The sequence below is a fragment of the Osmerus eperlanus genome, chromosome 6 (genome assembly GCF_963692335.1).
Source record: "Osmerus eperlanus chromosome 6, fOsmEpe2.1, whole genome shotgun sequence".
Lineage (NCBI taxonomy): Eukaryota > Metazoa > Chordata > Actinopteri > Osmeriformes > Osmeridae > Osmerus > Osmerus eperlanus.
Window position 1 is genome coordinate 11169952 of NC_085023.1, and position 27831 is coordinate 11197782.

A 27831-nucleotide genomic window follows, 5' to 3' on the forward strand; every position below is an offset into this window, starting at 1 on the left:
GACAAGTCACGCACAGAAAGAGCCTGCTTTTTTTTCTAGCTTTGTGTTTGTTTGTCTTCCTTTTTGAACGTTTTCTTATATTAAAACCCTGTCATAATCTGGTCTCCAATGAAGTTTTGCCTTTTCTCATGTGAAGCCAATGAGAGCTTAGCGACATGGATTGTGTGTGTGTGTGTCTGTGTGTGTGTGTGTTTGTTGGGGGGGTGGTGGTATTATGGTACGGGATTTCCACGTTTGGCTCACATAGCTAAAGAAGAGACAAGAGAAGGAGATGAGCATGGGGGTTTGCCTCTGCTGAGCAGCGATCCCCTGATCTGACGCTGTCCAAAACAGGGGGGTGGGGGTGTCTGGGAACCATCCCAATGTTATTTTGATTGATGTGAGAAAGAAAGTGCTATGCCCCTCTCTCTCTCTCTCCCTCTTGCTGCTCTGCTAGTACAGAAAGTGGTTGATGTTTTTTATTTAGTGGGAAACTAGTCAGTCCAGCAACGTATCCAAGACCAGTTTGGAGCAGACGGAGATTGTCCCTCCATACACTAAATATAAATTGCGTCTGCTCTCAAAAACACACGCGATAATACAAACACGTGTAACACTTACACACTCTGATAGGGGCAAACTGCTGTGTCTGGCCTTGTTTCACAGCCTGCTGGTTGAGAGGCCTGACAGAACCTGATCTGAGGCCTCTGGGCCTGTGGTTAAATCCTGCTTGTGCCAGAAGGGACAAGTCACTTTACACAGGCTGAATTTGTTTGGTTTGAGAGCCATAAACCTCACACACATTTTTACAATTTGACCCAATTAGAAGTATCACTTCACTCATGTAGGATCCAGTACCATCTGGGAGATAGTCCTCTCTCATATGTGTTTGAAATTAAGAGGCTGTGACCAATGTTCTTATGTTATTTGATCATTTGCATTCAAGACGTAAGTCTCCCTGCTTGATCTGGAGTGTCTGCACAGGCTCATGTTGGTCATGTGATTGTCAGTGAGGAGCCGAGGAGACAGCAGCCAGTGGCAAGCACACCTGTGACCGTCAGCGCTGCACCCAACTGGCCGTGGACAAATACAGGTGTGTGTGTTTTTTTCTCTGTCTCTCTTTCCCACTCGATCTCTCCATCTTTTGGTCTCTGTCCTTAGAGTATTCTTGTAACTGTAGTAAAGCATGCCTATCCTTGAAAGGTAGCTCCTGTACAATTTGGTTATTTGTTTTTCAGGGCCACATATTAGCCCCGCGTAAATTCTCTGGCGTCGTTGTGTGTGTTTTATTCTCTAAATGTAGCCTGAGAGCTCATTTATCCAGGTTTCAGATATCCAAGATGACTAACTGGCCATTTAGGGAAAATAGACATTAGTAAAACATTACTCGTCTTTCTGCCTCCTCTCCCTCTCTTCTTCGTAATAATTCCATTCTAGCGATTAGCAATTGTCTCGCCACCGAATCGCTCTGTGATTTGGTAATCCAGACTGTAGGCTACTGGAGGGAATTAGCATCGCCATTTTAAAATATCTGCATAACGGCAGGGTTTTAATGTCAATCATAGCTGTATTAACGCATGGCTCAACCCTGGAGTGATGGCCTTGAGCGACATATTCAGATTGTGTGAAGGAAATGTCTACAACATTTAGATTAAACTTGTATTGATTGTTTGTTGGGTGTATGTACTCCTGGCCCTATGCGTATAGTGTATGCCTGGCCCAAGGTGCCCTGTTCATATTTGTTAAATGTTTGTGTTTTTCATGCAGAAAACAGCCTTGCCAATCAAGATGAGAATGTAAGTTGATTTTGGCATCCTAATACACATACAGTGTTATCTCTGATATAAAAACAAAAATACAACTTCAGCCATTATGATGCTTAATAAATACATACTCGTAGCTCAAATATAGACAGGCCATGTATTAACCCTTGTGTTATCTTCGGGTCATTCTGACCCATCAGTCATTGTGACCCACCGTCGTATTGCGACAGATTTACTGCATACAAAGACAAAGTGAGGCATTTTCTTTTAACAGCTAGGCTGTCTCAGACCCCCCACATTGCAAAGGTTAAAAGAAAATTATTTTAATTTGTTTTTGTATTGGGTAAAATTGGGTAAACACAACGATGGTTCATTATGAACCTTTGGGTCATGTGACCCGAAGGCAGCACGAGGGTTAAACATAGAGTAATCGAAAATATTCCAGATCAATGAAGGCTAACAGCTTGAAGTGGGTCACCATCATTTATGTATATATTTAAATGGAGGGTGTCTGTTTTGGAAAAAACTTTAACCTTTATTTCTCCTTACCTTCTTTGCAGGAGAATGAAGATACAGGGACACTCAAAGTGGTTCATTTTGGTCTCGTTTGACATGAACTGACGGTAGCTGTCTTTGAATGGTGACAGGGATTTTGTACCCATTTGTTATCTTTTGTAAATTATATCTGATGGCAAGAAAAGGAACCAATTTATTTTTTTACATAACTTTATGGTGAGTGATCAACTACTGTAACTGAATAAAGAAATGTTGTGAAATCAAACCATTCAGATCCATTGAATGAAGAAATAAGATTTTTCATTCTCATCTACTTTTGAAGCTATTAGTACAAAAATAATTCAGTTTCAATTCATAGGAACACAATGATGCACAAAATGTCTTACTATTACTAAGCATACTAAAGAAGCGACCAGGGTCTTCTCTCCTATCTTTTGTGGTATTGCATGTGTGCGTACGTGTGGGTACGTGTATGTGAATCTGTGTGAGGGTGAGCAACTGCTTGTGTGTGTTGGTTGAGATTACGGGCCGCAGTTTTATTCATGAAAAGGAGCCAACAAGCGACTTTAAAGCATGGCGCCGAGCCCCTTTCCTGAACAGCAGCCATAGCCGTGTCAGAGCTGTCGACGCGCTGCGCTCGCCGGCTAATCTGACAGCACCGAGCGAGCCCTAATCCCTCCCTGTATCGTAATCTATTTACTTTGCATTCTAAGAGGATTTCCACCAAAACATATACAAGAACCAATGCTGGAAATGGACAGGAGATCAGTGAGGATGCTTTTCTGTGTTCTTTTTGTTTTGTTGGCTTTTCTAAAAAGTCTTTGTATGTTTTGGGAGTCAATCCCTTCGCAAGAGGGACAGCTGAAAGGAATTACATTTGAAACTGATACTAATACTTCTCTGTTGTAAACATAACATGTTACATTGCTTTCTGTAATACACTCTGGTGGCAGTTGTTACAGATAAGTGTCATCTGTCATTGCCTTTAGTGGATCTCCTGACACCTTTTTAATTCACCAACCACTGGCATATTATCACAGAACTGAATGACTTGACAGCTCAAATGGACCTTCAAAATTGCTTAACAGTCAAGTAACACACATCAAGCTGATGGTCTAGCATACAAAGCATTAAAACTTCTAAACAACGACACAGAAGAAAATCTTTAAAAGACGAATGTGTGTCCTTGGATGACACGTTTAGGCTGCTGTTGACAATTTTATTGGGATAGCTAGAAAGAACATCTGTACTAAACTGCTTAGTATGGCTATATAGCTTATACTTGTTTTAATGTTCAAATTGTATTGTTTTAAAGAGTATGATTAATGTTTAAAGTTCAATCGTTTTATAAACCTGACATTGAAATGGTCCAAGACCACCTTGATTGGGAAGTGTTTTTAGTGGTACAGTAAAGTAGTGTAGGCTTCGTAGTAGTATTAGCACAGTGACCTTGTTAACATGTATAAATGAATCAGGCCTCCAGCTCTCCCTATTATCCAGGTTGCCTTTCCCTTAGTGCTGCAGCTGTTCCATTTTTGTATGGCCCCTAGCTGTCTGGGGATATACAGTAACACATGATCAGATTTAATGATGGGACTAAATCCAGTTCCTCTCTGTAGTATTGTGTTGTTTTTCTCTGTGTGTGTGATGGGGGTTTGGTTCCTGGTCGTAATTGAGCAGTCCCTCATTAAAATTGGAACTTCCTATAGACGGGCTAGGTCCAATATATTATTGATGTGTGATGTATTCAACCTACAGTCGTAGCCCAAAGTATTGGCAGTGACATAGATTTTGTGTTTGCAAAGTTTGCTGCTTCAGTTGTGGTGTCGATTCACATTGTTACTCTACTGTTATTGTGCAGAGTGATCAGGCGGTTTTTAAATAAAAGCTTCATTGGCCCCCCCAAAAATGAAATTTATCACAAAAACACACTTTTCACTGTTTTTGGGCCCTGGCATAAAATGACTGATAAAATCATTTCAGTAAGTCATATCATCAGCACATGGGAAAGTGTGATCTAGTTATAGTCAAGTGAAATCACTGTCATTCTGATTGGATTTTAAGAGCCGATTGATGGCTGTAAAATAGGGTACTGTTTGCATATATTGAATGTTTTTGCCAATAAAAGCTTTTAAAACTTATGAAATGTGTATTATTGTTTTCCAGTATTCCATACAAACATGATAAATGTATCCACAAAAACCAGACTTTGAAAAACACAATTTGTCACTGCCAATACTTTTGGCCACGACTGTCGAAGACTGATGAATCAGGAAAAGGCAGGTTTGGTTTGTTGTGAAGGGATGTGTTCTAAGTAGTGGTCATCTATTTGCTCTCTCCCACAATGCCATTTCCTGTAAGTATTTACAAGGGTCATCTACTTCCTCTACAGAAGTGGTTAGGGGCCATTTCCCTCTAGTACCTCTCAACCACACTCCTCTTCCTTGACGCAACCACGGATGTTAGTGGACGATTATGGAAGATTTGTAAGTATTTTAAACATGATTGTAACATATACATTGATTGTAACATACTGTAAGCAATAGGCTTTACATTACATTCAATAAGTCGGTCAGAGTGTTGAATGAAACCTGGACTGGATCAAACTTGTACTTGCTTTCCAAAATGTCATGAATGAAAGGGGTTACAAAGTCGTTTCACCATGGTTGGTTGTTGTTGACTGCAATGCTATCCTGTGGGAAATTGTTCTCAAACTTTTTACTCAGTTTGTGTGGAAAAAAACGTCAGATCCGAAACGATCAGCCCTTCAAGTCGAAATGTTGGATGTATTCAAATGTCACACCTTCCTTCCCACAAAGAAGAGTATCTTGAACAAAGTGTCTGAATGACTGGTTGAAATGTCCCCACCTCCCCGCACCCACAAAATAACCTATAGGTGCCCTTGGACTTTTAACACCAACCACAATTATCGTTTCCATTCCATCATTAACCTAGAGTTCATTGACAAATAAAACAATACCAAATACCTCATTTCTTTCACAAAAACCTCCAGGCCTTGTCTGACAAAAGCACAGAAACCAGAGATTTTGCCCCCACCATACCCATGTCAGTACAGTTGACCCGCGCTTAAACTCTCTGTAAATCTCCTCCTCCAAGGCCCCTCCTCTCACTCCTCAGACCGTCCTATCAACAGTTAAGGATGCAAAGGTCTGGGGACAACTAACAGCTTAGAAATACTAGTTAAAAATAAAAGTTTTTGCTTTCAAAACACAAGACAAGAAAACTCCCCTTGCTCACAGGCTCCTATCTGATCTATCAATCTCATACTGTGTGGTATCTGTACAAAACAGTATACATTCATTCACTCAATACACACACACACACACAACTAAGTCCATTTCGTTTCACACACAAAATAACCCACACATGAAGGAACCCATCAGATCCTAGATGCGCACACACACACACACACTGCAATATAGATCATATCCACACATGCAGTAAGGTTCACAGCTATTCCAGTTTGAGTCCTGGTAAAGTGAGTCTGCAAAATGTCAACAGGTATTTGAAGCTAACCAAGGGGAGTAGTCGGCCCACATACAGACACACACGTCCACTTGAGTTGAAGGGAGGCCTTTGGGTCAATTGTTCACGTGGGGAGGTATGGTGCAATCGATGGCCCTATCAGGGAGACCATCTAAAAGGGCTCAGGAGGAAGTGTACAAACTGGGAAATGCAGCACACACACACATCATTACTCCCTATTACCAATCAATGGAGTCATATGATTAGTCACATTGTCGTTAATAAAATAATCTTTCTCCTTTGCTCAATGTTGGGTGGCCTTTTCTTATCTTTGTTGACATTTGCTTACCATTCACTGCAAAAGATAATAATAAATGATAATGTATGGGTAACTGTCTGACTTGCATCAGTGAGTCTCATCCAAAAGAAAAAGACAAATCTAATTGGGGGTATTGTTCAGTAAAACATTTGATAAATGAAACCTGAATTAAGTGTAACATCTTGCAAACAAATGTGTCTGTGTGGAGTCATGTCTTCAAAGCCACATGGCAGTTGACCCTGTGTCTATTGTTTATATCTTGAAATGATTAGCTAATCAGACATTGTGTTAGTATAGCTTGATGATGTTAGGTGAACTACTGATAAGGAAATTACTAAATATAGAGGAGCAATTCAGCATATTTGATCTTCAAAGATTTACAGCCAATTGAACCCAGATTTTGCTAAGATCTAGTCTTTTGTTTACATTGAGTGATTAGTGACCTTTCACACAGTATCACAACGAAATAATTATTAGAGCTCTATAATTTCACTTTAAATAGATTTGAACTAAATCTGTGGAGACGCACATTTTCATTATGCCTATTAATTAATAACTTTGAAATGTTAATAACAAACCGACGTAAAATTAAACTTGAGTGTAGGTCTCAAAGGATTGATGATATTCCACGTTCTGCGTGCATGCCTAAATGTACAGTTCTAGGTAACAAGAGCTACCATATTCTGATTTGTGTTCAAGAATGGGCAGGTGCTCCACGTAAGAGCATGGGGCTACAGGATTCTTTAACCAATTCCCAAGATTGGTTGCTGTTTGTTTGATGCAAATTTGACAAATCCGCTCGTGTTTGTGTACAGTCGCGGTGCTCCGCAAGTCTTAGCTCACGCATAGCCGAGCAAACATGTTTAATGTTCTCGTTGGCAAGGTATTTATTCAGCTGCTACATAGCCTATTCATAATTTACATACAGAACACGCATCGGCGATGATTAAAGACAGCAAAGCTGTTTATCGTTTTATGAATAATTTCAAAATGAAATAAAAATAGACTGTCTATGGAGATCAATCAATCTAGCATTTTTCAAAAAGCCACTCCGTGCTTTTAACGACTTAAGTTTATTGAAAAAGGTGAAAGTCCATGTCTTCATCGATAAGCGTGTTCCGTTGCTGCATCTTGTAGGCCGCAATCCACCCTGCCTTTTCTGTGAATAAATTGTTAGGCCTATAGTTCAAGTACGCATGCAATTCTCGCTGCATCTCTCTAGGTCTCTCCTCTGTTGCAAGGCCCGACACCGACTATGTTGCAAGGCTATTCTCCATGTGTCCTTCAATGTTAAAACATGCAAGTCTAAACATCCCATGGCACTGCCGATTTTCCTCTGTTTATTGAATGGGTTTATGCCTACGAGCAACCTCTCACACACTCCATCTTCACATTTTGACCCGATAACCTGGCCCCTCCTACGTAATTACCGCATTAGAGTCGGTGAAATTCCTTCAGGTTATTTTGGATAAACACACAGCGCTGCGCGGATATGCCGCGCTGTGGTAATTATCACGCTATTAAATAGACGTTTTCAATTAGGCCCCGATCAATGTGCATCACGTAGCCTAATGTTTAAGGTTTGGGGACAAATATTCTGTTTCCCTTCAGCAAGAAATTGTGTGAAGAAATTAAGCAGAGAATTAAAATAAGCACGACACATGGGCCTAGGCATTTCCAACAAAGTTGCATCTTGTCCATCTGATTCATTTTAAACCAAAATGTAGCCTAACTAGCCTACTACAGAATCCGTCACATGATTTCAGACATAGCACTTGGAGTAGGGTAATTTAGACTGTAGGAAACTGCATATAAGCCTGGCCGAATTCAAGTTAGGGGAGGACACAAAATTCACTATGAAAAAAATGAGTTAACTGAACTTTATTGGATGGACATGTATGTAAGGGTTGTCGCCTTAAAATACATTCAACATTTCAACGGCATTTGGAACTGTTAACATTCTCAGGCTAATGATTTGACTCCAACATCAAATCAAGTGCTGCTGTAAAAAGTTGTCACGACAAACATGCCCAAATTAAGGGGCCTGTTTGAGAGTTTTTTTCAAATAGAATTGCAACCAGGACCCAATCATTTTTTTGCATCGATGTTTTTGCTTTCATTTCTCCATGACATTGCCATTGTAACTTTTTTAATACGGAAAAAAATTTATATAAACTTCACTTTATATGGCCAATTCGTTCTCTTTGGAATATTTGGAAAGATTTACATACAGTCGTTTCAAAGTCTTAATAAACAATTTAAAATTCAGAAACACCAACTAAAGGTGGTCATTGGAACTGACCCAAATACATATTTACATATTTCAGCTCCTTTACGTAGCTGACTAAAATATCTTTCATCCTAAAAATAACAAATTTCAGAAATAAAAACTATACACGATTTTATTGGGATGGAGGTAAGCAGCGTACAGTGCGGTCAGTTCCATTACGCGTGCGAACGGTTAATCCTTGTCATTAGACAGGAGCACAGCGTGAGCCAAGACGCTGGTGGTCAGACTCACAGGAGTTTGGTTGAAACATTTTGTTTTTAAAACAGTCTAGTATATAAAGATCTTCCATCGTCATCTTAAAACAATTCTTCATTGACTAAAGCAAAAATGAACTTCTACATCTCTTCAGTTTAATTTAATTTAATTTGGAAGGGACGGCCAGGGTTTTGGATAGAAAAAAAGATCGTTGAACATCTTCCAAATATTTAGTTTTTTTTTTAAAGTCCATATACTTCAAATTTTTTCTTCAGAAATCAACACGCAGGAAACCAAAAGGAGCAAGAACATTTTTTGAATTACAAGACTTGGAACCTCCAGGAGGCCTGGTCTTTGTAGTCCAAGCAGTCTGTGGCATTGAAGTTGAGCTTCCACGAGGAGGCTGCTGTCTGCTCTTTGTAATCCAGGCAGTCAGAGGAGTTGAAGGCCAGGCCGGAGCCCCCATAGGCCTGGTGATGGTGGTGATGGTGGTGGCCTGAGGACTGGCTGATGTGGTGGTGGGGGTGGCCAGACATGGAGGAGGCTGTCATGGGACTAAGCTGGTGGGGGTGGTGGTGAGAGTGCATGGGAGTCAGATAGGAGCCACAGTCCACCCCACTGAAGTAGGAGCTGGAGGGGGCGGGGTATCCCTGGCCATAGCCGGCTGTCTGGTTGTAAGACATGGGGTAAGAAGCGGCGGCGGCGGCAGAACCGGACACGGAACGCTGCATGCACGAGGCGTTGGATGGGGGTCCTGGCTCAGGGAGGGGAGCCACGGCAGGGGCGGGGGCGTTGCCAGGGGAGATGGCGGGACTCCAGATAGATGACACAGTGCTGATGGAGGTAGAGGTGCTGCTGAGGGCGGCCGCATGATTGGTGGAGGAGGAGGAAGAGGAAGAGCCAGTGCTGGAGACGGCAGGCGGAGTGAACTGGCCGCTACTCTCTGAGCCCGTGCTTTCCCTGGCTGGGGACGACTTCTTCTTGGCCGGGCGTGCCTTGGCACTGCTGCCACTCTGCTGCTGCTGGCGACACTTTGCTCGTCGGTTCTTGAACCACACCTAGAAGCAAAAAAGTAGTCCAGTAGTTAGCGACCACAATATAAACAGGTACCTTTCAAACTTTTGTACAAGGAACATTGAAGGCATGTTGAAGAGCATTATTTGGTCAAATTGGGGTTATTAGCCATCAATGTTAATTTCCACCTTGGCCCCTTTGAGTCTACCTGCATGGCTCCAATTTCATACCTTGTAGACGCCACTGAGATAACAGGCTATTGGGTTTCTCTTCACAGTAGGGTAATTCAATAACACCAAGCACGACAGCTCATGTAAAGCATTTTGTTTCACATGCATTTTGAGAATCACTAAAATACTTTAAGATCTTTTGTTAATTTTTCACACGTCTATCATGAATTGTTTGTAAGAAAGAAAAGAGAGAGTGAGAGAGTTGTATGGATAGTAAACTTGTGCCTCGGTCTTGAGTGAACTTTAAATTGTCCCCCATATCAAAATATCATCTGTGCATGATGCACAGCATCTTAGCATCTATTGACTATACTGTAGTTGTGATGGCAGAAAGTATTCAAATGAAAAAGACCTTTCTGGAAGTTCATGTAAATATTACATCATAAATGGAGACAGGTCAAGAGGTCAATAGCAATCACTAGTCAATTTAAGTAACAATAATTAATACTTTTTTTGAATGAGAGTAATCCAGTCATGGTACAATTGGCTGGAATAGTCAAGACGTCAAGATGAGGCAAAAGTTGTAGTCTGTGTGTCAAACACACAAACGCCACTCACCCTAACAAGTAGCCTAAATGGAGCAATATAAGTCCCAAGAAAATATTTATCGTATCAAGTAAAATGCTAAGTTTTACCTGGACCCTCGATTCAGGGAGATTGATTTTCAATGCTACTTCCTCACGCATGAATATATCCGGGTACCGCGTTTTAGCAAAGAGCGCCTCCAAGATGTCCAACTGGGACCGTGTGAACGTAGTCCGCTCTCGACGTTGTTTTCTTGGCGTCGCTATAAAGGAAACCATAGATCTGACATTATCGACAAAACTAGAGAAAAATGCATTAGCCTATACATTGCATCGTTTATATTTTCAAGCATTGTGGGGGCACAACCTTTATGCATATAGCCTTGCCTAAATTCTCACTACCACTAGAGACTTCGCTTCTGGGAACTGAATGCACTGATAGTGGATCATTTAAAAGTAAATTATTCTAAAACATTTTTTTTGGCTTTACTTCAATCCCACAATGTCCGTTTGAAATTCAAAATGTCCATAGAGAAACAACATTGATGAACTCAAACAAGCCGTATTGCAGACATGCGGATCGATGTTCGATTGTTTGTAATAGGTCCTTTTTTTTGGTAGCATTTTGATAACATTTGAAGAGGTGCGAGTTGCCCAGATCCGTGGATTGGAGTTGCAGCCTACCTGGATAACCAACTGACGGATGCAGCAGGTCCATGGCAGCGCCACTGAGCCCCAGGCCGTTCATGCCGTAGGGGGGCTGTTTGAGGTATGACATCATGCTAGAGGCAGTCACGGGTCCCCCCAGATCTTGCCAATAGTTCGATTTCCCCCGATGTTGCAGCTTGACGGGAGACGTGCCCAATGTAAGTTACTGCGAATACAAGAAATGCTGAATTAATTCGTTTTTCAAGCACATGTGAAGAAGAAAATTATGTAGGCCAAGTTATGGTTCATAATTTCGGTTTAATTGTGAAATGAAATATAGCCTGACTGTGTCGAACTGAATATGACGCCGACTAGTATAGAGAACAAACAAATTGTAGTAAATATCCTAGTTTTTAGGTTGTGTACAGACTAATGTTCAACTAATTGTTTTTATAAAATAAAAGAATAAATACAACAGTTTACATTTTTCCTTTAGGCCTACCTCCAAGTGGGCCATATTTTCTCCTTAGGCGTACACAACAAATGTTTAGAGGCTGGTATAGGCTATGTTAATATCCTTATCGTAGTGTTTTGATTTATCTTTGCCTATATATTTTGAGTGCGTCGATCTACTAAAAAGTCAAGCAAAGGCCAAAAATAACCTTCAATGGACGACGCTGAAGTGAGAAGTGAAAGGGAGACAATAAAAAAAGTATATAAAGCTGTTCTCTTTATCATAACCCATTTGATAAATAGGTCACTTCATTTATTTAGTTATTGTATATGCCATTTGTCTCCATTGACATAGCCTAATTAGCTCTAGCCTATAAAACATATTTCCACAAATCCATGGGCCGTGCTGCGAACCAACACATTTTTGTGAACGATTCAAAGATTTAAAGTGCAGTTCAGATTAGACAATGGTTTTATTACATTGTGAAATCATTCCGTGGTGTTTTTGTAAAGTTTTTTTCTTGCAACATTGCAGGCTATGCTATAGGCTATTAATGGCATATTTTAGATATATTGATAAAACTGGTCTACGTATATGAAATTCTAAGTGCATCAAACAATGCTTTTTATGCGCAAGGCCCATATAGGCCTGATTTAAGACCGGCTATGTTCCCTATTCATCAAATGTCGGTGTCTCACAAGCATAATATAATGCACAGTTAAGTATAGTCTCGCTTTGGCATTTACCTATATCACATACTTGTGTATTGTAATCCCAAGGGATCACCGTGTTTGTAACAAGTTATGGTAAGGACAAAGTGTAGGCTAATCCTTGTATTACCTTAGATCCTAAAAGTAGAAGTGGGTAAAGCATTGTCATATTTCATTGTGTGTTAGATTAACATTAAGGACAGTTTAAAGATGTTAATTAATTATAGCCTATAGTGTCAATGAGAGAATTATTTAGTTGAGATGCATATCTAGTCCCGTGCAAGTTTTTCTGTGTATCCGAGTTTCTTTCACTACATTTTCAGCCCTGCAAGGCTTATTTTAAAAGGCAAAATCTTAGTGCAAATGAACCCAATTAGAATTTAGATTAGACCTCCGGGGAGAACATTTCAGAAGGGTCCTTATCAGCAAAATAAATTAACAAAAAACAAAACGACTTCCCAATTATCATCTAAATTGTTGAGATGACAGACGTCTCAAACCGCTTACTCGAGTTAGAATTTAAATAAAAATGATCTAACCTACGTTATAAGAAGTGGACTGCGTTTAGCACAGGCCCTGTCGCATTACTCGCCCACTTGTCAGGGATTTACCAAGACATTAAATAATAAGTAGTCTTCGTTCCTCTGAATAATTGCAATGGCTTATTGAACTACAACGTGAAACCTCAGTATAGCCTACTTTGAGAAGTTAGCGAAACCCTCTTCCCCGAACGCCTTTCAACTGACTAAAAGGTCCCGTTTCCCAAACCCAGGTCAAAGTTGGCTAAAAGCAACACAAATCATTTTAAGGGTAGCCTATCAACATCAAACTAAAAACTAGTTAAACTATATAAAAGTCTTACCTTTTCTCTCCTTCCTTTGACCCGGATTTACTCCTAGTATATGAGCCTTGTTCTAAGCGAATAGCCGTAAAATTATCCACCAATAGATGAGGTTTGGAGTGCAACCCGACAGGAGAACTCAAGCAGCCGACTCTCAAAAACAAATACGAAGACAACGCATTACCGAAATAAGCGTCGAAGTTCTCACCACCCACGTGCACAGACGCTGTTTCAGTGTTGTGGTTTCTGGAGGTGTCCGTGGTTTCACAACCAAATAAATTAAACTAAATTACTTAGCTTGTCGTTGTGTCGATCACTGTGTTAAGGTGATTGCTAGACGGATGGAGATTGATCACCTTCTCTCTACACTGCGCCTCTATGAGTGTAGGACACCTGCAGATCCGCCCACTGCACCCAATCGGTGCGCGTCTTGTCTTTGATAGACTGTTGGGGCAACCATTCTTCGCTTAGAGCGACAATCAATCCCCTCCCCTGTTGGTTGAGGACAACGAAAACCTACATTGGGTTAGTGCTTAAAACAAAAATATCTTACATAGTCTGTAGGATACTGAGAATATATTAGAATTTTCTGCGTAACAGACTAAGCTAAATTACGCACGATCAAAATATATATTTAGTTTAAAATGGTTACTTTTTGAGACATTTTTTAATGGAACAGGTCACGAGAGTGGCCCATACTTTCAGTCTGAATAAACAAGTGGAAATATAGGCTAACGTTTCTTCTCACTTTGGGATCAACATCTAAATTAGAATGTCTTTATTCCATCCTAGAATGTCAACATGTTAAAGTTGTGGCATATCTAGGCAACACTGCAAGAAGTGAGTTGAGAATTTAAAACATACAAAATATGTTTAAAGCTATATGTAGGCCTACTGGTAGGCCTGTGGATTTATAGCCAATTAAGAATAGGGATACATTCTATTTCATATACAAAAATAACACAACAAAAATGACGAGATTATCTTGTAGCAATGTATTTACTATTATCCTTTTTTAACCTAAGGCATATTTATTCCAGCATGTCCACTACGATATCGGCTTTAATATATTTATGTTTAAAGTGTTTAAAAAGAACAAAGACTTCGAATGCCGTTGTTATAGCTTACCTTGCCGATAGCATACATAGGACGGGGTATAGGCTACTGAAAGAGTGGTAGGACATGTGCGGTGCGTTTTCTTATTCAAAAAAATATATGCCATTCAATACATTTGAGGTCTTCGGGGAATGTTGCATAAATACAAATCAAAAAAGTTAAATTTAACCATTTTCATTTTTATTGTGACCCCCACCTCATGAATATTAATGAGGGCTAATCCCCACTTACATTTCAGAATGCACGCCGTAAAGTTTAATAGGGAAGACCTCCAAACTCACAGGGACGAAATTTGAAAATAATCCAAGAAAAACTCTGCCGATCAAAAAGAGACACAGAATAAAACACTTTGAAATTCTCACTTTTTCCAGACATCCCAACAAAAACAGTAACAGAATATCATAGAGGGCCCACTCGCCTTAACCGTTCCTCAAAGGGTATTGGAGATGCTCACAGGACGTTAATAAGGCCTTGCTCGGCTCTTTTGTGGATCTCACAAAATCAACTCATTCTAATTGAGGCCCGGGCTGAAAGCGAGCTAATGTTCAAAGCAAGTGACCGCGGTTGGAACGAAATTACATTTTTACTTAGGCCTATGTGGGCTACCCAATCAAAGGCAAGGATTTACGTGGCCTCTATAGATGTATAAAGTCATCGACAAGAGCACTTTTGGAAGGAGCTGATGCCACTAAAACCTTCAATAGCTGGGAACGAAGAACAAGTTATTTTGGAGTTGTAGGTCTGTTCTACACGTACTTTAGTGATGTTAAGTCCTGGTTTATTGGGTTAAGTTATGTTGCATGCAACTCCTAAGAGGCTGAGAAGGCCCAGTTCAGGTCATATTCCATCACCCTCCATAGCCTATATATCCCTAATTTATGCAAAAAGGGCCCTTTTAAAAATATGGTTCTCAAAATACAGACTTCTTGTTTTTCACCTGATTTAGGCTAGTTAACCCTCGTGCTGCCTTCGGGTCACATGACCCAAAGGTTCATAACGAACCATTGTTGTGTTTACCCAATTTTACCCAATACAAAAACAAATAAAAATAATTTTCTTTTAACCATTCCAATGTGGGGGGTCTGAGACAGCCCGACAGTTAAAAGAAAATGCTTCACTTTGTTTTTGTATGAGGTAAATTTGTCGCAATACGACAGTGGGTCACAATGACTGATGGGTCAGAATGACCCGAAGATAACACAAGGGTTAAGACTGAGATAACCCTTTGAACAAGTATCAAGTTATCAAGTTGCAGCAACCTTTTGTAATAGAGTATTTTGTCTAATCCCAAATTGCAGTCGAATTTTCTTAATGCTGAGCTCGTAAAGCCTAGGATTAGGCAGCGAGGAGAGGAGGGGGAAAAGTTTTGTCCCTTTAGCCGGCAGGATTGGAGAGAAGCTCGCGGATGTTGTCGGTGCTTATTAAAACGATGATGCATAAAATACAATATTGTAAGAACCCAGAGCGAGAGGGAACGGTAAGGTTCTCCCTTGGTACATTTTTCGAAGCAGGGTAGGATATTCAGCAGTCGACCACTGCTCAACACCTGCGAGGTGAGGCCATGAGACATCAAAGTCTCTCCAGCCACAATGCTCAGGAGATAATCCATTTTCTCTCAAGGATTCTCTTCTTCACTATGCTAGAGAGCACAAAAACCCACTTTTACGACGCGCGTTTTGAGACTGTCGTTTTTATGCACAATACATTTTCACATCTCTTAAATTCATTCTTTTGTGATTGGTTAAGGACCAAAACACGAACATGGTATTCTAAAAACAGGTAAGCAAGTATTCATTTCTATTATATAATTTTCTCACATTTTGCTTGATGGAAAATTAACATCGAATCTACTCATAATATAGGCATGCATTCCAATAACATGGGTGAAGGCATTCTGTTCATGCAAGGATCCTCTGAAAACGATTACAATTATTTTAAATGTAGCAGTGTTAAATTCGATACATTTAGAAAATAGGGCAAACTATATTTAACTAGTTTTTATTATTTATTAAATATAAACTTTATATAAAAATGGCCTATGAAAAAAGTTGTAATGGTCCCATATCTGTAAGAACATTTTCTTTCGTAGCCTAATAGTAGGCCTTGGCTATATTAATAAATAGTAGTTCAAATGTATTACCCCAAGTCTGTCAAGAAAAGAGCCTAGATGTGATTTAATTTTTGGGGGGCTAAAGCATGTGTCAGCAAATTCATTCTGCATAACAAAATTAGACCGTATCCTGTTTGTGGATATTTTTGTAATGTCAGTAACATAGCATATATCCTCCTATTCTGTAACCCAAACGCGAAAGCTATTATAATTATTACTATCATAGCCCACTTTAAATGAGTAAATCCTAACGATTTGTTAAGGCAGCAGACAAATGTCCTTCACCGGAGTGTAATCGTTTGTGAACGCTTGCTTTTTTCAGCAGATTATAACCACCCATGATAACTGTAGCATAATACAAACTAAAACAAAGCGCCTTAGGGGACATACTATGGATGTACAGTCGGTCCCAAGCAGAGAACCGATCAGCAAATTAATTTGAAAGTATTAGAAAGGCCAGGGAGGACGTCGGCTGTCAAAACCCATTTTCCTTATTCAATCGCAGATGCAAGGTTGTGACCGTGGCTACACTGCACGGTCGCCGCGCCTCCCCAATTCAGACCCTCTCCTCTGCGTCAAACTGGTCGAGGGAAAACATCTGCTACGTACAAAGTGATTTCGTCTAATCTTCCTCAGAGGAACCGCACTCGGCACAGACCTCAAAGAAAACCAAACGCAAATACTAATTTATAAACATGCATAAAGCGCATGGGAATTCCACAGAGCAGCGTTTAATAAACATTGCAAAAGAGAGTGAATGCATTTATACAGCAACATACTTAAATTCAGACGGACAACAGACTGGAATAAAAAGTTACAAATAAACTTCCAATCGGTCACAGGACCCCCCCCCCCCCCCCCCCCAAAAAAAAAAAAAGAAAAGAAAAAGAAAACTGGTTTCTTAGGTAGGGCCTAAATGATAGCGATTAATAGGCTTGTGAAACGGCCGGTGTACAATCTGGTTTGTGTAAAACAAGAGTGGAAATTAAAACATACATACTGTCTTTTTTTGTAACAATTAAATGCTATGGAAGAGCAGCAAATTGTTTCAGCAAACCATACAAATGCATTGATGTAAAAAAAAAAAAAAAACTTGACTCATTGAGTGCATCAAATGCAACCAAGAAACAAATGCAAACACATCTCTGGAGTATGAAAGCACAAAGGGACTTTATTGAAGACTCGTGTTATGATAGTGGAATAAATAAACAGATAAATGTTCACAGGTAAAGACATTTGCACTGAATGTGGAACAGCTGCGGACATGAAGCATATTTTACTTCTTTAGAATACAATAAATATTAACAAAGTCCTTGAATGACTGCACATGAATGTGATGGTATTCACTTAAGTTCTGACAAACAGTAATAAATAATATTTGTTTCAACTGCATGGATCCCGGAAAAGGGGGATTTGTAAGCTATTCCTCAGAGCAGTGATGAAAATATACACAACCCCGCCTCCCGTCCTTATTGCTCCCGCCCCCTATTCGCTGAGCCAGCTCTGAAATGTTTGGTAAACCGCATTCACGCAACAAATAATAAGTAAAACAAAGTTAAGATTTTTGAACGGCTCTATGTTCCCCTCTTAAGATTTTTTTTTTACAAGTTGCCTAAAACATTTACGTGAAGTAATTAAAAGATACATTGTCAAGTAATGAACATAGCTTGAAAAGACTGATAACATATCTTGATAACTGTTTTTCCTCTTTTTGTAGTTGGGTTGAAATGTCACTCCATATCCTCTTCAACATGAAAAAAACAATCCCAGATAAAACAACTTGTGCTGTACCTCAAACCATTTCAAACAAATCTTTCCTTAACATTGAAACACGCAGACACTCAGTCTGTTTCTGTTATAAACATCTCTGGTTAAAATTATGCAACATAAATTTCTTTTTTTTGCCAGAATCAGAACATAGTTACTGGAATCCGCTGACAGGTTTGCACTAGGCTGTATATCACATTATTTATATTACATACAAGTACCTTGCTTGCAAAACAAAACAAAACAACTTAAACAGAACATATGCTGCAAGTGGAGCACATTTTCAGGTCAGTATAATGTTGGTGCAAGGCCCACATTTAGCAGTAAATCTCTCACACCCCTAAACCAAAAATAACATCTGGATTTTCAGGGTTCAAAATAAAGTTTCTGAAATAGTTACTGTGGTGATAATCACAATAATGTTAATCATAACTATAATTATGAAAATAATAATACAATTCTAATATCAACCACATTGTTTGTTGAAATGCCAATCACTGCAGGACACACTTCTCCTCTTTCTTGGCCATCTTGCCCTTGTTCTGCTCCAGAGTCCTCTCCAGGTGTTCGTCCTCCTCCTCTGCCCTGGGGACACAGGAAAGGGTCAGGGGTCAGAGGTCATCAGGTCAGGCGGTGGAGCGGGAGGCCTACAGGTCGACACTGCTGACTAAGGGGAGCTGCTGAGACATCATCCTGAACTGGCTCCAACCGAACCCTTCACCTGTCCACTCCCATTGGAGGATGACTGGCCGTCCCTCTGGTCGTCAACCTCTCCAACTGCCACACTCAGACAGGTGTGTGGCTACACCCCCCCTCCCTCACAAACATTCCTGTCATGACGATGGCCAACTACTGGTCACCTTCAGCTAGTGGACACGGTGGTACAGAGTTTGGGTGATGCAAGGAATTGGACCGCTCAATGCCTCCTCTACACCCTTGTCTGTACAGTGTATATATATATATATATAGTCCAGAGCAGGTCACTTACTGTTTCTCCTGGGCGTCCAGGTCTCTGACCAGAGCGTCTCGTTTGTTCACCAGTATGACCAGCTCATCCAGCAGCAGCTGCTCCCGACGCTTCTGGGCCTCCGTCTTCTGCCAGTCTGGAGAGGAGAGACAAGCACCACGTCCAGTTAAGACCAGGGACTGATGTCCTCCACCTGCTCTGAGGGGGGGGGACTACGGGCTGGGTCAAGGTTCACTTGTTAATGACGAACTGTAAATGTGTTCAAAAGGACCACAGGTCCTAGCAGCGCTACAAACGTCCTTCAAAGGTTGGACTAGTCTTCACCAGGATGTCCTAACTGCAGAGACTCATCCCCATGACTATATATAGAGTCCATAGACTACGGCGTCTCCGCAAGGATGGACAGTTTGGCCTTCTTGTAAAGATAATCATAAGGACATCGGGTTCTAATTAATTCAGAGATGTGCTATCGTGGATAAACAGAGCTTGCATTTGACACCTCAGTTGTCACGAGGGACACTTATGCAACCTGCTGGGACCAAAACAAGGCTTAATCTGATAACGCATGATGACATGAACGTTTGATTTATTTCTGTATATAAACGTATTAAAAACCACATAGTTGAAATGGATAGTTACTTGCATGATAGTTAATTGCAATAAACAAGACTGGTCTTGTTCGTGCATTAGTATTTAATAGGCTGCTATTGAATACCAGGATTACACAGAACAAAATGAGTGCATGACCTCAATGCTTATATGACATTACTGTCAAGACACTCACATACATTGAACGTTTAGGCTATACTGTTGATGCAGACATTGACTAAGTTTTCTTTATCTTTCCAGTTCAACAAAAACAACAATTAAGTAAATAAACATGCTGCAACCCCCAGTTCTCCCGCCCTAACCAGGAGGAGGTCCCAGAGGGCCCAGATGGGACCCTAGTCCAAATCCTCTCTCCCCGTACCCCAGGGGGAAGGCTGCCCCCGCAGGAGAGCACTCTCCCTGGGGCTCGAATATCCGCCCGACACCCCCTGCCCCAGATACACCCAACACCACCACACACTCCCCATGTACATTAGCAGCGTAGATTACCCTGCAGCAGCACAGCAGAGGCAACAGCTAGCACAGCTACGCTCCAGCTAACTGGGAAGGAAAGTGTCCCCCTAGCCTAGCAACGTCCCCGTCTCTCATCCCCCGGCCCGATTACTCAAATGCAGAGGTTAACTTCAACCCTCTATCAATATTTAACCTCCTATTGATTAGAGAAGAAAAGGAATGTTGTAAAATGTCAGTCCTAAAATAAGTGCGCTTTATTAAAAATAAATATTTCCCCCCTCGTTTGGTCAAATTGTGCTGGTTGGGGTGTGTGTGTGTGTCACGCTGGGCGCTGTGTGTTTGTCCTGAAAGGTCTGCTCTCTCTTCATTGGGCCTGGCCGGCCCTTTGAAGTCGACCACAGAGCGAAATGAACACAGTCCCAATATTTGGCCCTTTCCTCCCTTTCTTTCTCTCCCTTTGCTCTCTCCTTTTCTCTCTCAGGGAACCAAATTACTCTCCTCTTCCGACAGTCGTGTCATTAGTCTTTGTAGGGACTAATACCTCAAATATGCCAAAAATGTCAGATCCTGTATTTGATGTTTTTTGATGAGGGAAAAGGAGAGAGGGGGGGTGTGCTGTGTGAAACCAGAGAAATACTTTTGAAATGTAAGCACAAAAGAAGAGACTATCCAATGCAATTGCGAGAAATTAACAACCAAACTAGTGAAATTAAAAGTTTACAATCCCTGTTCTCCCCTTTACTGTCATACTCCAGTATCTCACAATTCCCTTACCAAAAAGGCTTGCCTAGAAGCTGAGGGTACCACCCACTTTTAACAAGTACAGAATAATCCTCCCCTTCCTCCATGCACTTTCAAGCCAAAAAGCTAAAGTTCTAGTCGACCAGGGGGAGCTTGTGTGTTTGTGTGTGTGAGGGAGGGGGGGGGGCATGCAGCTGTCAATCACATTTCCTGCGGTCCCGCCCCCCTCATTTGGAAGGTAAACAATAAAGAGGGCCGATGACAGACACGGCCGAGCAAACGAGAGCAGGGGAGGCTGGGTAACCAGACACCTCGAGGAGGGAAAAAAAACACTGCAGCCCTCTCTCTAGCCCTGATAGAGTAGAGAAAGAGGACCTGGTGCTATGACTGTGTGCAATCCTTTTTGGATTACCTCCTCTCCCTCCCTTTCTCTCTCTCTCCCTCTCTGGGCCATCACGTGCGTATTCAGATAACCCTACCAGTGCACACCAATGGTAACCATGTGAGTCTGCACAAGGCACACAAGAATGCGCTGGTTCAAATCCCTGTGAACCCCCCCCTTCACACTCCACCCACTAGTCCCTCCGATGTCAAATTTATTCTGAGAGGGAGGGGGGACTTCTGCACAGTAGTGCCGCCTATAAACACATTCAGACTCACAACTTTGTACATGGCGTACACACAAGACGTCGCGAGAGTGACGTAAAGCGGGGGTGCCCGAGTGAATCCGAGGATTTTGATTTGCCCAGATTCTCTCTCTGCCTCCCCCTCCCTCCCTCCCTCTCTGTCTCTGCTTGTTCTGTCGCCCTTGTTCATTTGGAATGTCCCCAAAAGACTGCTTTGGATTAGGGCCAAACGAAGTCAAGAGACAAAGACTCGGCTAAAAGAGGAGGAGGACGATGATGGCGAGGTGCTGGCAGCTTCCTGCTCAGTTCACCTCTTTCAGAACAAACATGGCGGACTGGTGGGTGACTGCGACCTGAAGCTAGGTAACACCAACACTGTGGACTATGGGGAGACCAAGAGACAGCTAGCAGAGATGCAACAAGGCAAGTCTGCGGTTTGGAGGGGGGTGGATCTTACTCCGTCAGAAAAACGGCTAACTTCCGTGTTGTTCACATATGCCGCTAATTCGACAAAAAAACTTTGGTTAACTCTGTGAAGGACTCTAACAGAACGGGCAGCACTTCAACAGCTTCACTACAGCAGGGAAGGATGTGACGGGAACACAGAGACCAATCGAAAGCGGTTAAAAGTCGACCCACAGAAAGAAGGAAAAGTGGTCCACAAAAGTTTTTCTCTCGAAAGGGTGCACACTTAGTTTTCTTGTTTGGGAGGAGGCACCCTCGATGACGGGAATTAAAAAACCTGGGTTCCTTATCTCCAGTTCCAGTCAACTAGCAACCCTGAAAGAGCCTGCCTCGTCATCAAAGGGGGCCCCATGTGATCGTATTCCACACTGCACCTAATCAATCCGGGTCTACAGCGCACGGCCCCCTCGTGTAACAAAGCCCAAATAGATTTACAAATGGAGGCTGGGGGGGGGGGGGGGAGGGCTGTGTGAGGAGAAGTGGGGTGGGTAAGCTCCTGCATAGGATTACATATTGATTTTGAACATATAAAAAACCTTATCATATCAGACCGTAACAAGGAAAGCTCGGGGACCTGGCTATGCATAAATCCCTTTTAGGTGGCGAGAGAGCGTCCACTTTCAAAAGGTGCAAGTGTGTGGGTGTGTTTGTGTGTGAATGGTTAAGCAGATAAAGGGGGCATAGTGGATCAATTTGGTTGCGGGGAGATGAGAGCGTGGCATACAGATGGCATTTTTGGACCTGGCACCAGACCAAGGAGATACAAGGAGGGTATTATCGCTGGACATGCCTATAAACAACATTAGGTGTGTCCCGTCTCCCTCCCACCCTCCCCCCTGCGGGGGAGATACAGTACTTTCTACTCTGTTTCTACTCTCTACCTCTTTCCCCCCCCATCCCATGCTCTCTTGTTTTTGCTATCCCTCATTCTCCATTCTCCTCTTTTCCTTCACTCTCTCTGCCTCGCCATGTCCTGACAAGCAGGGCTATCAATGGAGGACAGGACATCATTGATCATAGATTGTTTAGTTCTTAGGAATAGTTAAACTTCTCTAACTTTACTTAATTTAAGATTCGTATATGTTTAGTGTTTGCACCTCCCTGCCACAGTAAATTCCGTGTTTGTATAACATACATGGCGAATAAACCGAATTCTGATTCAGATTCAGCCTATGGACTCAACGGGGCCCTGGAGTGAGGGTGTGGCCTGGGAAGACATTTGCATGCTGGAAATGGGCAAAGTCTCTCAAACCAGTTTGGACAGTACTATTCTTGTCTTAATACAATGTTGCAAGTAAAACGTCCATGTGACAACTAAGATGTCCACATCTTTAGAAAACACCTGGAAGTACTGCTAGATTCAGTCTTTAAAAATTGCATTAGGGGTTTGGGAGAGGGTGAGAGGGTTATGGAGCGAGAGAGAGAGAGAGTGGTTAAAGAGACGGAGAGGGTGAGAGGGTTATGGAGCGAGAGAGAGAGAGAGAGTGGTTAAAGAGACGGAGAGGGTGAGAGGGTTATGGAGCGAGAGAGAGAGAGAGTGGTTAAAGAGACGGAGAGGGTGAGAGGGTAAAGGAGAGACAGGATGCGAGGGTAAAGGAGAGAGAGCGGATGGAAAAGATGGTGAGTGTACTGGAGAAGGGTTAGTGTGTGTTTATCTCTGCCAGGTGTGTATATCTCAGTGGTGTGTGTATATCTGTGTCTCTCACTGGTCTGCCTCCTCCAGTGCTGCTCTCTCTCTGTCATCGACTGGCCAACCAAATCAGCAATTACCTGCACGCCCAGTCATCGCTCAATGGACCTGCCCAAGCACCAAATAAGAGCAGTAGAGGGATACACACACACGCACGTGCACGTGGCGCACACACACACACAGATTTCCTCACTCCTGACACGCAACCAATCGTTTTCCTTGCAGGTTGTTTACACACACACACACTTACACACACACCGCTTGCCTCACCAGCCGCTCAGAACTATCTCAGCCTCGCCACAGAAAGGTTGAGCATGTGAATGTTAAGTGCTTCCCTTAAGGGGGGGAAATAGGGCCAACTGATAAGTTAGTCACTGGGAAATTCAACAAGTCCGCATGAAGCCAGCGAAGACCACAGCTGTGTGTCCTCCTCTTCTCCACTATCTCCTCTCTACGACTGAGACACACACTCGGAAGCAGTCGCATTCATTTACCTGTGCATGGACACAGGCGTGCACACACACTCTGTCCTAAAACTGATGTAAAGAAATACAATAATTTACTGAAATGTTAATGATTGGGCATAGTTGAATACACAGTCCTATTTCATATCCCAGTCAAGGTCTTCAATAAACTAACAACCTGGCCAAGGCAACTGTGGAGGCAGACCAGAGCAATCAAGCCGAGAGAGCAGGATCGGCATGTGTGGCTTCCCGCTCCACAGCTCCAGTTCGGCTATGCATGTCTGTCTCTTCCACAGCCCACCTCCCAGCTAATTACAATTGATTTATTATGGATCAGGGAGCTTATCAGTTGCTATAAGAAATTACCATGGCGGCGTGAGAGGGTAAGGGGGGGGGGGGTCAACATCGAATGGCAAAATCAATTTGCATTGATTGCGCAAGGTTCATTTTGCCAAAGAGGACACAGTCGAAAGGATTTAACTTCTCAGGGCCCCGGCAACTTTGATATGACACAATGGATGCTCTCCGAAGCCCTGGTATAAATAACAAGCTTTCTTAGTAATATGTACCTCCAGTTTACCTGCATGTCTGTGTGGCTAGATTTCAAATCAGGCATCTGCTATTCAGGCGTGGCGTACAGAGACAGATAGCATTGATCAAGTAGCACCGACCTGAGATTGGTGGTCGTAATCCGCACAGGGGGCACACACACACACACACGCGTGCACTAACACACCAGTCAAGAATTAACACGCTGTCCTGTTTTCAGGACAGGTAAGACGGATAAATATTTCCATTTCAATGAAACTGATCACTACGGGTGATAAGTGCTTATTCCGTTTTATGAATGATGTAGATATTCTCCGCTTATCCAATCCAACCACCTGCAGGCTGTCTCTCCCCCTCGCCCCCCCCCCCCCCCGGCCCCCCCACACCTCCCTCCCATCCCCACCCCTCTTACCCTCTATGGCCAGCATGGCCCGCAGCTCGCGGTTCAGCAGCTCGAAGCGCCTCTCCAGATCGTGCTCCTTCTCCCTGTGGCAAGTTGGGGAAAACAAAGTTCATCAATATGTTAATGAGTAAATCATTAAACACTTAAAGAAACCTGTAATAAACATTGATCACGCCAGTCGCCGGAACCTGCTCCCGCGCCACATTAATCTACTGCACATAACTGATACAGAAAACATCTACCCCGTCCGGGCCAAGCCGTGAGCGTGTGTGTGGGTGTTTAGGTCAAAAGGTAACTAGAGAGAAGGACTGAGACGGTTGGAGATGGAGTGGGAGAATAGGGCAGGTGAAAAGGGGAAGTGTGTGTGTTGGGGGAGGCGTTGGCACACAAATTCAATTCCCTACATCTTTCAGGCATATTAGAAAACTAGCTAATTCTCTGCGTAATAGAATTTGTCCTTCAGAGGCGCCTTTCTCTCCCTGCCACAAAGAGAGGAATGAAAGGAGCTAATAATCAGACCCTCTGTCAATTGGCCACTTTAAAATCCCGCCACCCCCCCCCATCCTTTTTCCCACGATATAATGTGATTATGAATACTTCAATCTCTCATTTGCCCGGCTCTTTGAAAACCTCCAGTTTGAAAACCTGCTTTTTAAAAAGGTGTGCGTGTCTCGCCGCCTGTCATAACTGACCACACAAAGGGCCGAGAGCGAGGGGGAATTCTGATCTGCCGGGGTCTCATTGATTCCTTATAGAGTCAACATGGACATCGATGTGTGGATAAACAGGACACGGAGAGTCGGATGGTCTAATAGGATCAAAGTTTGAAGCTGCTGTGTGATGTCAGGGTTTGTCTCACAGGACACATGTGGATGGGAATGTGAAACGCTGTGTGTGTATTGGGCGGTTGGAACAGAGACGTTTTAAACATCAGGACAACTGAGCACAGTTGAGACAAGCTAGGCTAGCACATCAATACACGGCAGGAACGACCGTACGCAGGCAGACATACGCACAGCAAGATGAACAGACAGGCAGACTTGCAGACTGCAAGACAGGCAGACAGACAGGCAGACAGACAGGCAGACAGGCAGACAGACAGGCAGACAGGCAGACTTACAGCAGAGACAGTTGGTTCTGTCGTCTGATGAGAGCATTCTTCTTGTTGACCAGCATGAACCACTCCTGCATCATGGCCTCCTCCTCCTCCTTGTTGTTCCCTGGAACGAGCACACACACACAGCCCTATAACTGCTGGTTCACACACACTCACCGCCACCAAGCTGGAAATAATGTTTAAATAAAAATCAGAAGAAGACAATGAAAAGCATCACAAACATCACTCAGGTATCCCATATTGAGCACCACAAACACATGGATTAATGTAAATAAACCTTACACTCTCAGGGAGGTGCTATTTGTGCCATTACTCAAGGCCGGCTGGCTGTGTGTGTGTGTGTGTAAATGCACGCGTCTTTTCACTGGGTAAACACATGCGTCAACCGGTGGCGGGATTAACTCTGCGACTACCAGTCAAGCTCTTTTATAGACTGGAGCCCTGCGCTGTGGGCAGTACATATCCCTCTCATCACTCAGCGGGCCAGCAAACACACAGCACCTCTACATACTAACGTAGCACCTCTACCTGCTAACATAGCACATCAAGAGGCGCTGGCGAGCGCCTCTTGTAAATCTCAGTCCCAAGCCTCAGGTCAAACCTCCGGTTCACACGGCTGAATCGTGATTCATGTTGAGGCTCAGTAATAAGCCTCTTTGGCTTGTTAATGTGTTTTGAATGCAATATAATGATATGTGTGAAAGGTATGTTGAGCCAGAGGGAAAACAACTCTCAAGTCCCTGTCAGAAATGTGTGTGTGTGTGTGTGTGGTTTGAGTCAGTGAAGTGTGTGTCGAGATGTGCGGATGTAGTCGGTGTTGGGTATTAGCAGCATTACACTGACACTCATTATGTCTTCTGAAGGGGAAGGAGGGGAGAGATGAGAGATCTCTTTAGGGCTTATGTTTTCACCTCTCTCAGTCATTCACGCTCTCTGTCTCTCTACCAACTCAGCAGGTTCCCTCATAGCTGACATGATCTGACAAGCCTAGACAATAGAATTTGCATGAGGACACAACGCTCATATTTGTAATTGGGTAGGCAGAGGGAGAGAGCAAGAGAGACTAAGGAAGAGATTAAGAAAGGGGCACACACTTTTTTACGAGTGCTGCTGTGATCACAAAGTTCGTGCAGGACTATCTTTTTCAGTTTCTCAGAACCAAGAGAGACGAGAGTCATCTGGGCAGTGTGTGTGTGTGCGCGCGCGTTGTTTCTCACACACACCGCAGTGTCACTCAAGCCGGAAAAGAGGGATTGTTCTGCACCGAGGATGACAATAGGCTGCTGTGCGAACATTTCGGATGCTCTGAGCTATACCAGATGTATGGAATTTCATTTAGGTACGTGTGTGTGTGTGTGCGTGCGAGTCAAAAGGGATGTCAGGATTTAAAGAATCGCCGGTGCCTGGATTACTGTAGTCAACTTTGAAATGGACGACATTTGGGTGGGGGGGTGTAAACCCCCACTCTGACAGGTCATTGTGCCGCCACACTGTCATATAAAACAAGCAAATAATAATGGCTGATATTAAGCTCCTGTGACATTGTGGCGAGGCGGGAGGAAGACGAGGGGGGGATTAGGGAAGCTATCCCCCCGCCGCCCTCATCCTTGAATGGAGGGGAGAGTGGGGGCGGGGGGGCTCTGGGTGAGAGGGGACGGGGGAAGAGAAGGAGACGGAGGAGGGAGAGGGGGAATGGAGGATAGAACAATTAGGAAACCTTAGGGAGAGAGAAGTTTGGGTGAGGAAAAAAAGGGGTGATTTGGGATGGTGGGGGGGAAAAACAGC

General features: G+C 42.8%; 3 protein-coding genes across 8 annotated transcripts in view; 1 reads left to right on the forward strand and 2 right to left on the reverse strand.

Moving 5' to 3' along the window:
* The window catches only part of wdpcp (WD repeat containing planar cell polarity effector), a 44626-nt gene extending 39895 nt beyond the window's left edge, over positions 1-4731 (forward strand). For 5 of the 6 annotated variants that reach the window (XM_062463448.1, XM_062463451.1, XM_062463450.1 and 2 more), the window contains 3 exons: positions 990-1072; positions 1747-1775; positions 2303-4342. In XM_062463448.1, coding sequence (XP_062319432.1) covers positions 990-1072; positions 1747-1775; positions 2303-2353 — 163 coding nt within the window. In that variant the 3' untranslated portion in view covers positions 2354-4342. Of the gene's footprint in view, positions 1-989; positions 1073-1746; positions 1776-2302; positions 4343-4650 lie in introns of those variants that run through there. The other variant, XM_062463449.1, reaches the window with a different exon arrangement.
* A 3181-nt stretch (positions 4732-7912) lies between these two features.
* otx1 (orthodenticle homeobox 1) lies at positions 7913-13337 on the reverse strand. Its single transcript, XM_062463456.1, has 4 exons — positions 12991-13337; positions 11001-11190; positions 10428-10579; positions 7913-9606 (listed from the first exon to the last, which is right to left on the reverse strand). The coding sequence occupies exons 2-4, from the start codon at positions 11095-11097 to the stop codon at positions 8869-8871; spliced, it is 987 nt and encodes a 328-aa protein (XP_062319440.1). The 5' UTR covers positions 11098-11190; positions 12991-13337; the 3' UTR covers positions 7913-8868.
* Positions 13338-17341: 4004 nt separating this feature from the next.
* ehbp1 (EH domain binding protein 1) overlaps positions 17342-27831 on the reverse strand; it is a 108389-nt gene continuing 97899 nt past the window's right edge. Inside the window, 4 exon segments of the mRNA XM_062464501.1 lie at positions 17342-18547; positions 18951-19065; positions 24939-25012; positions 26050-26149. Of these exon segments, the coding sequence (XP_062320485.1) occupies positions 18457-18547; positions 18951-19065; positions 24939-25012; positions 26050-26149 (380 nt within the window). The 3' untranslated portion in view covers positions 17342-18456.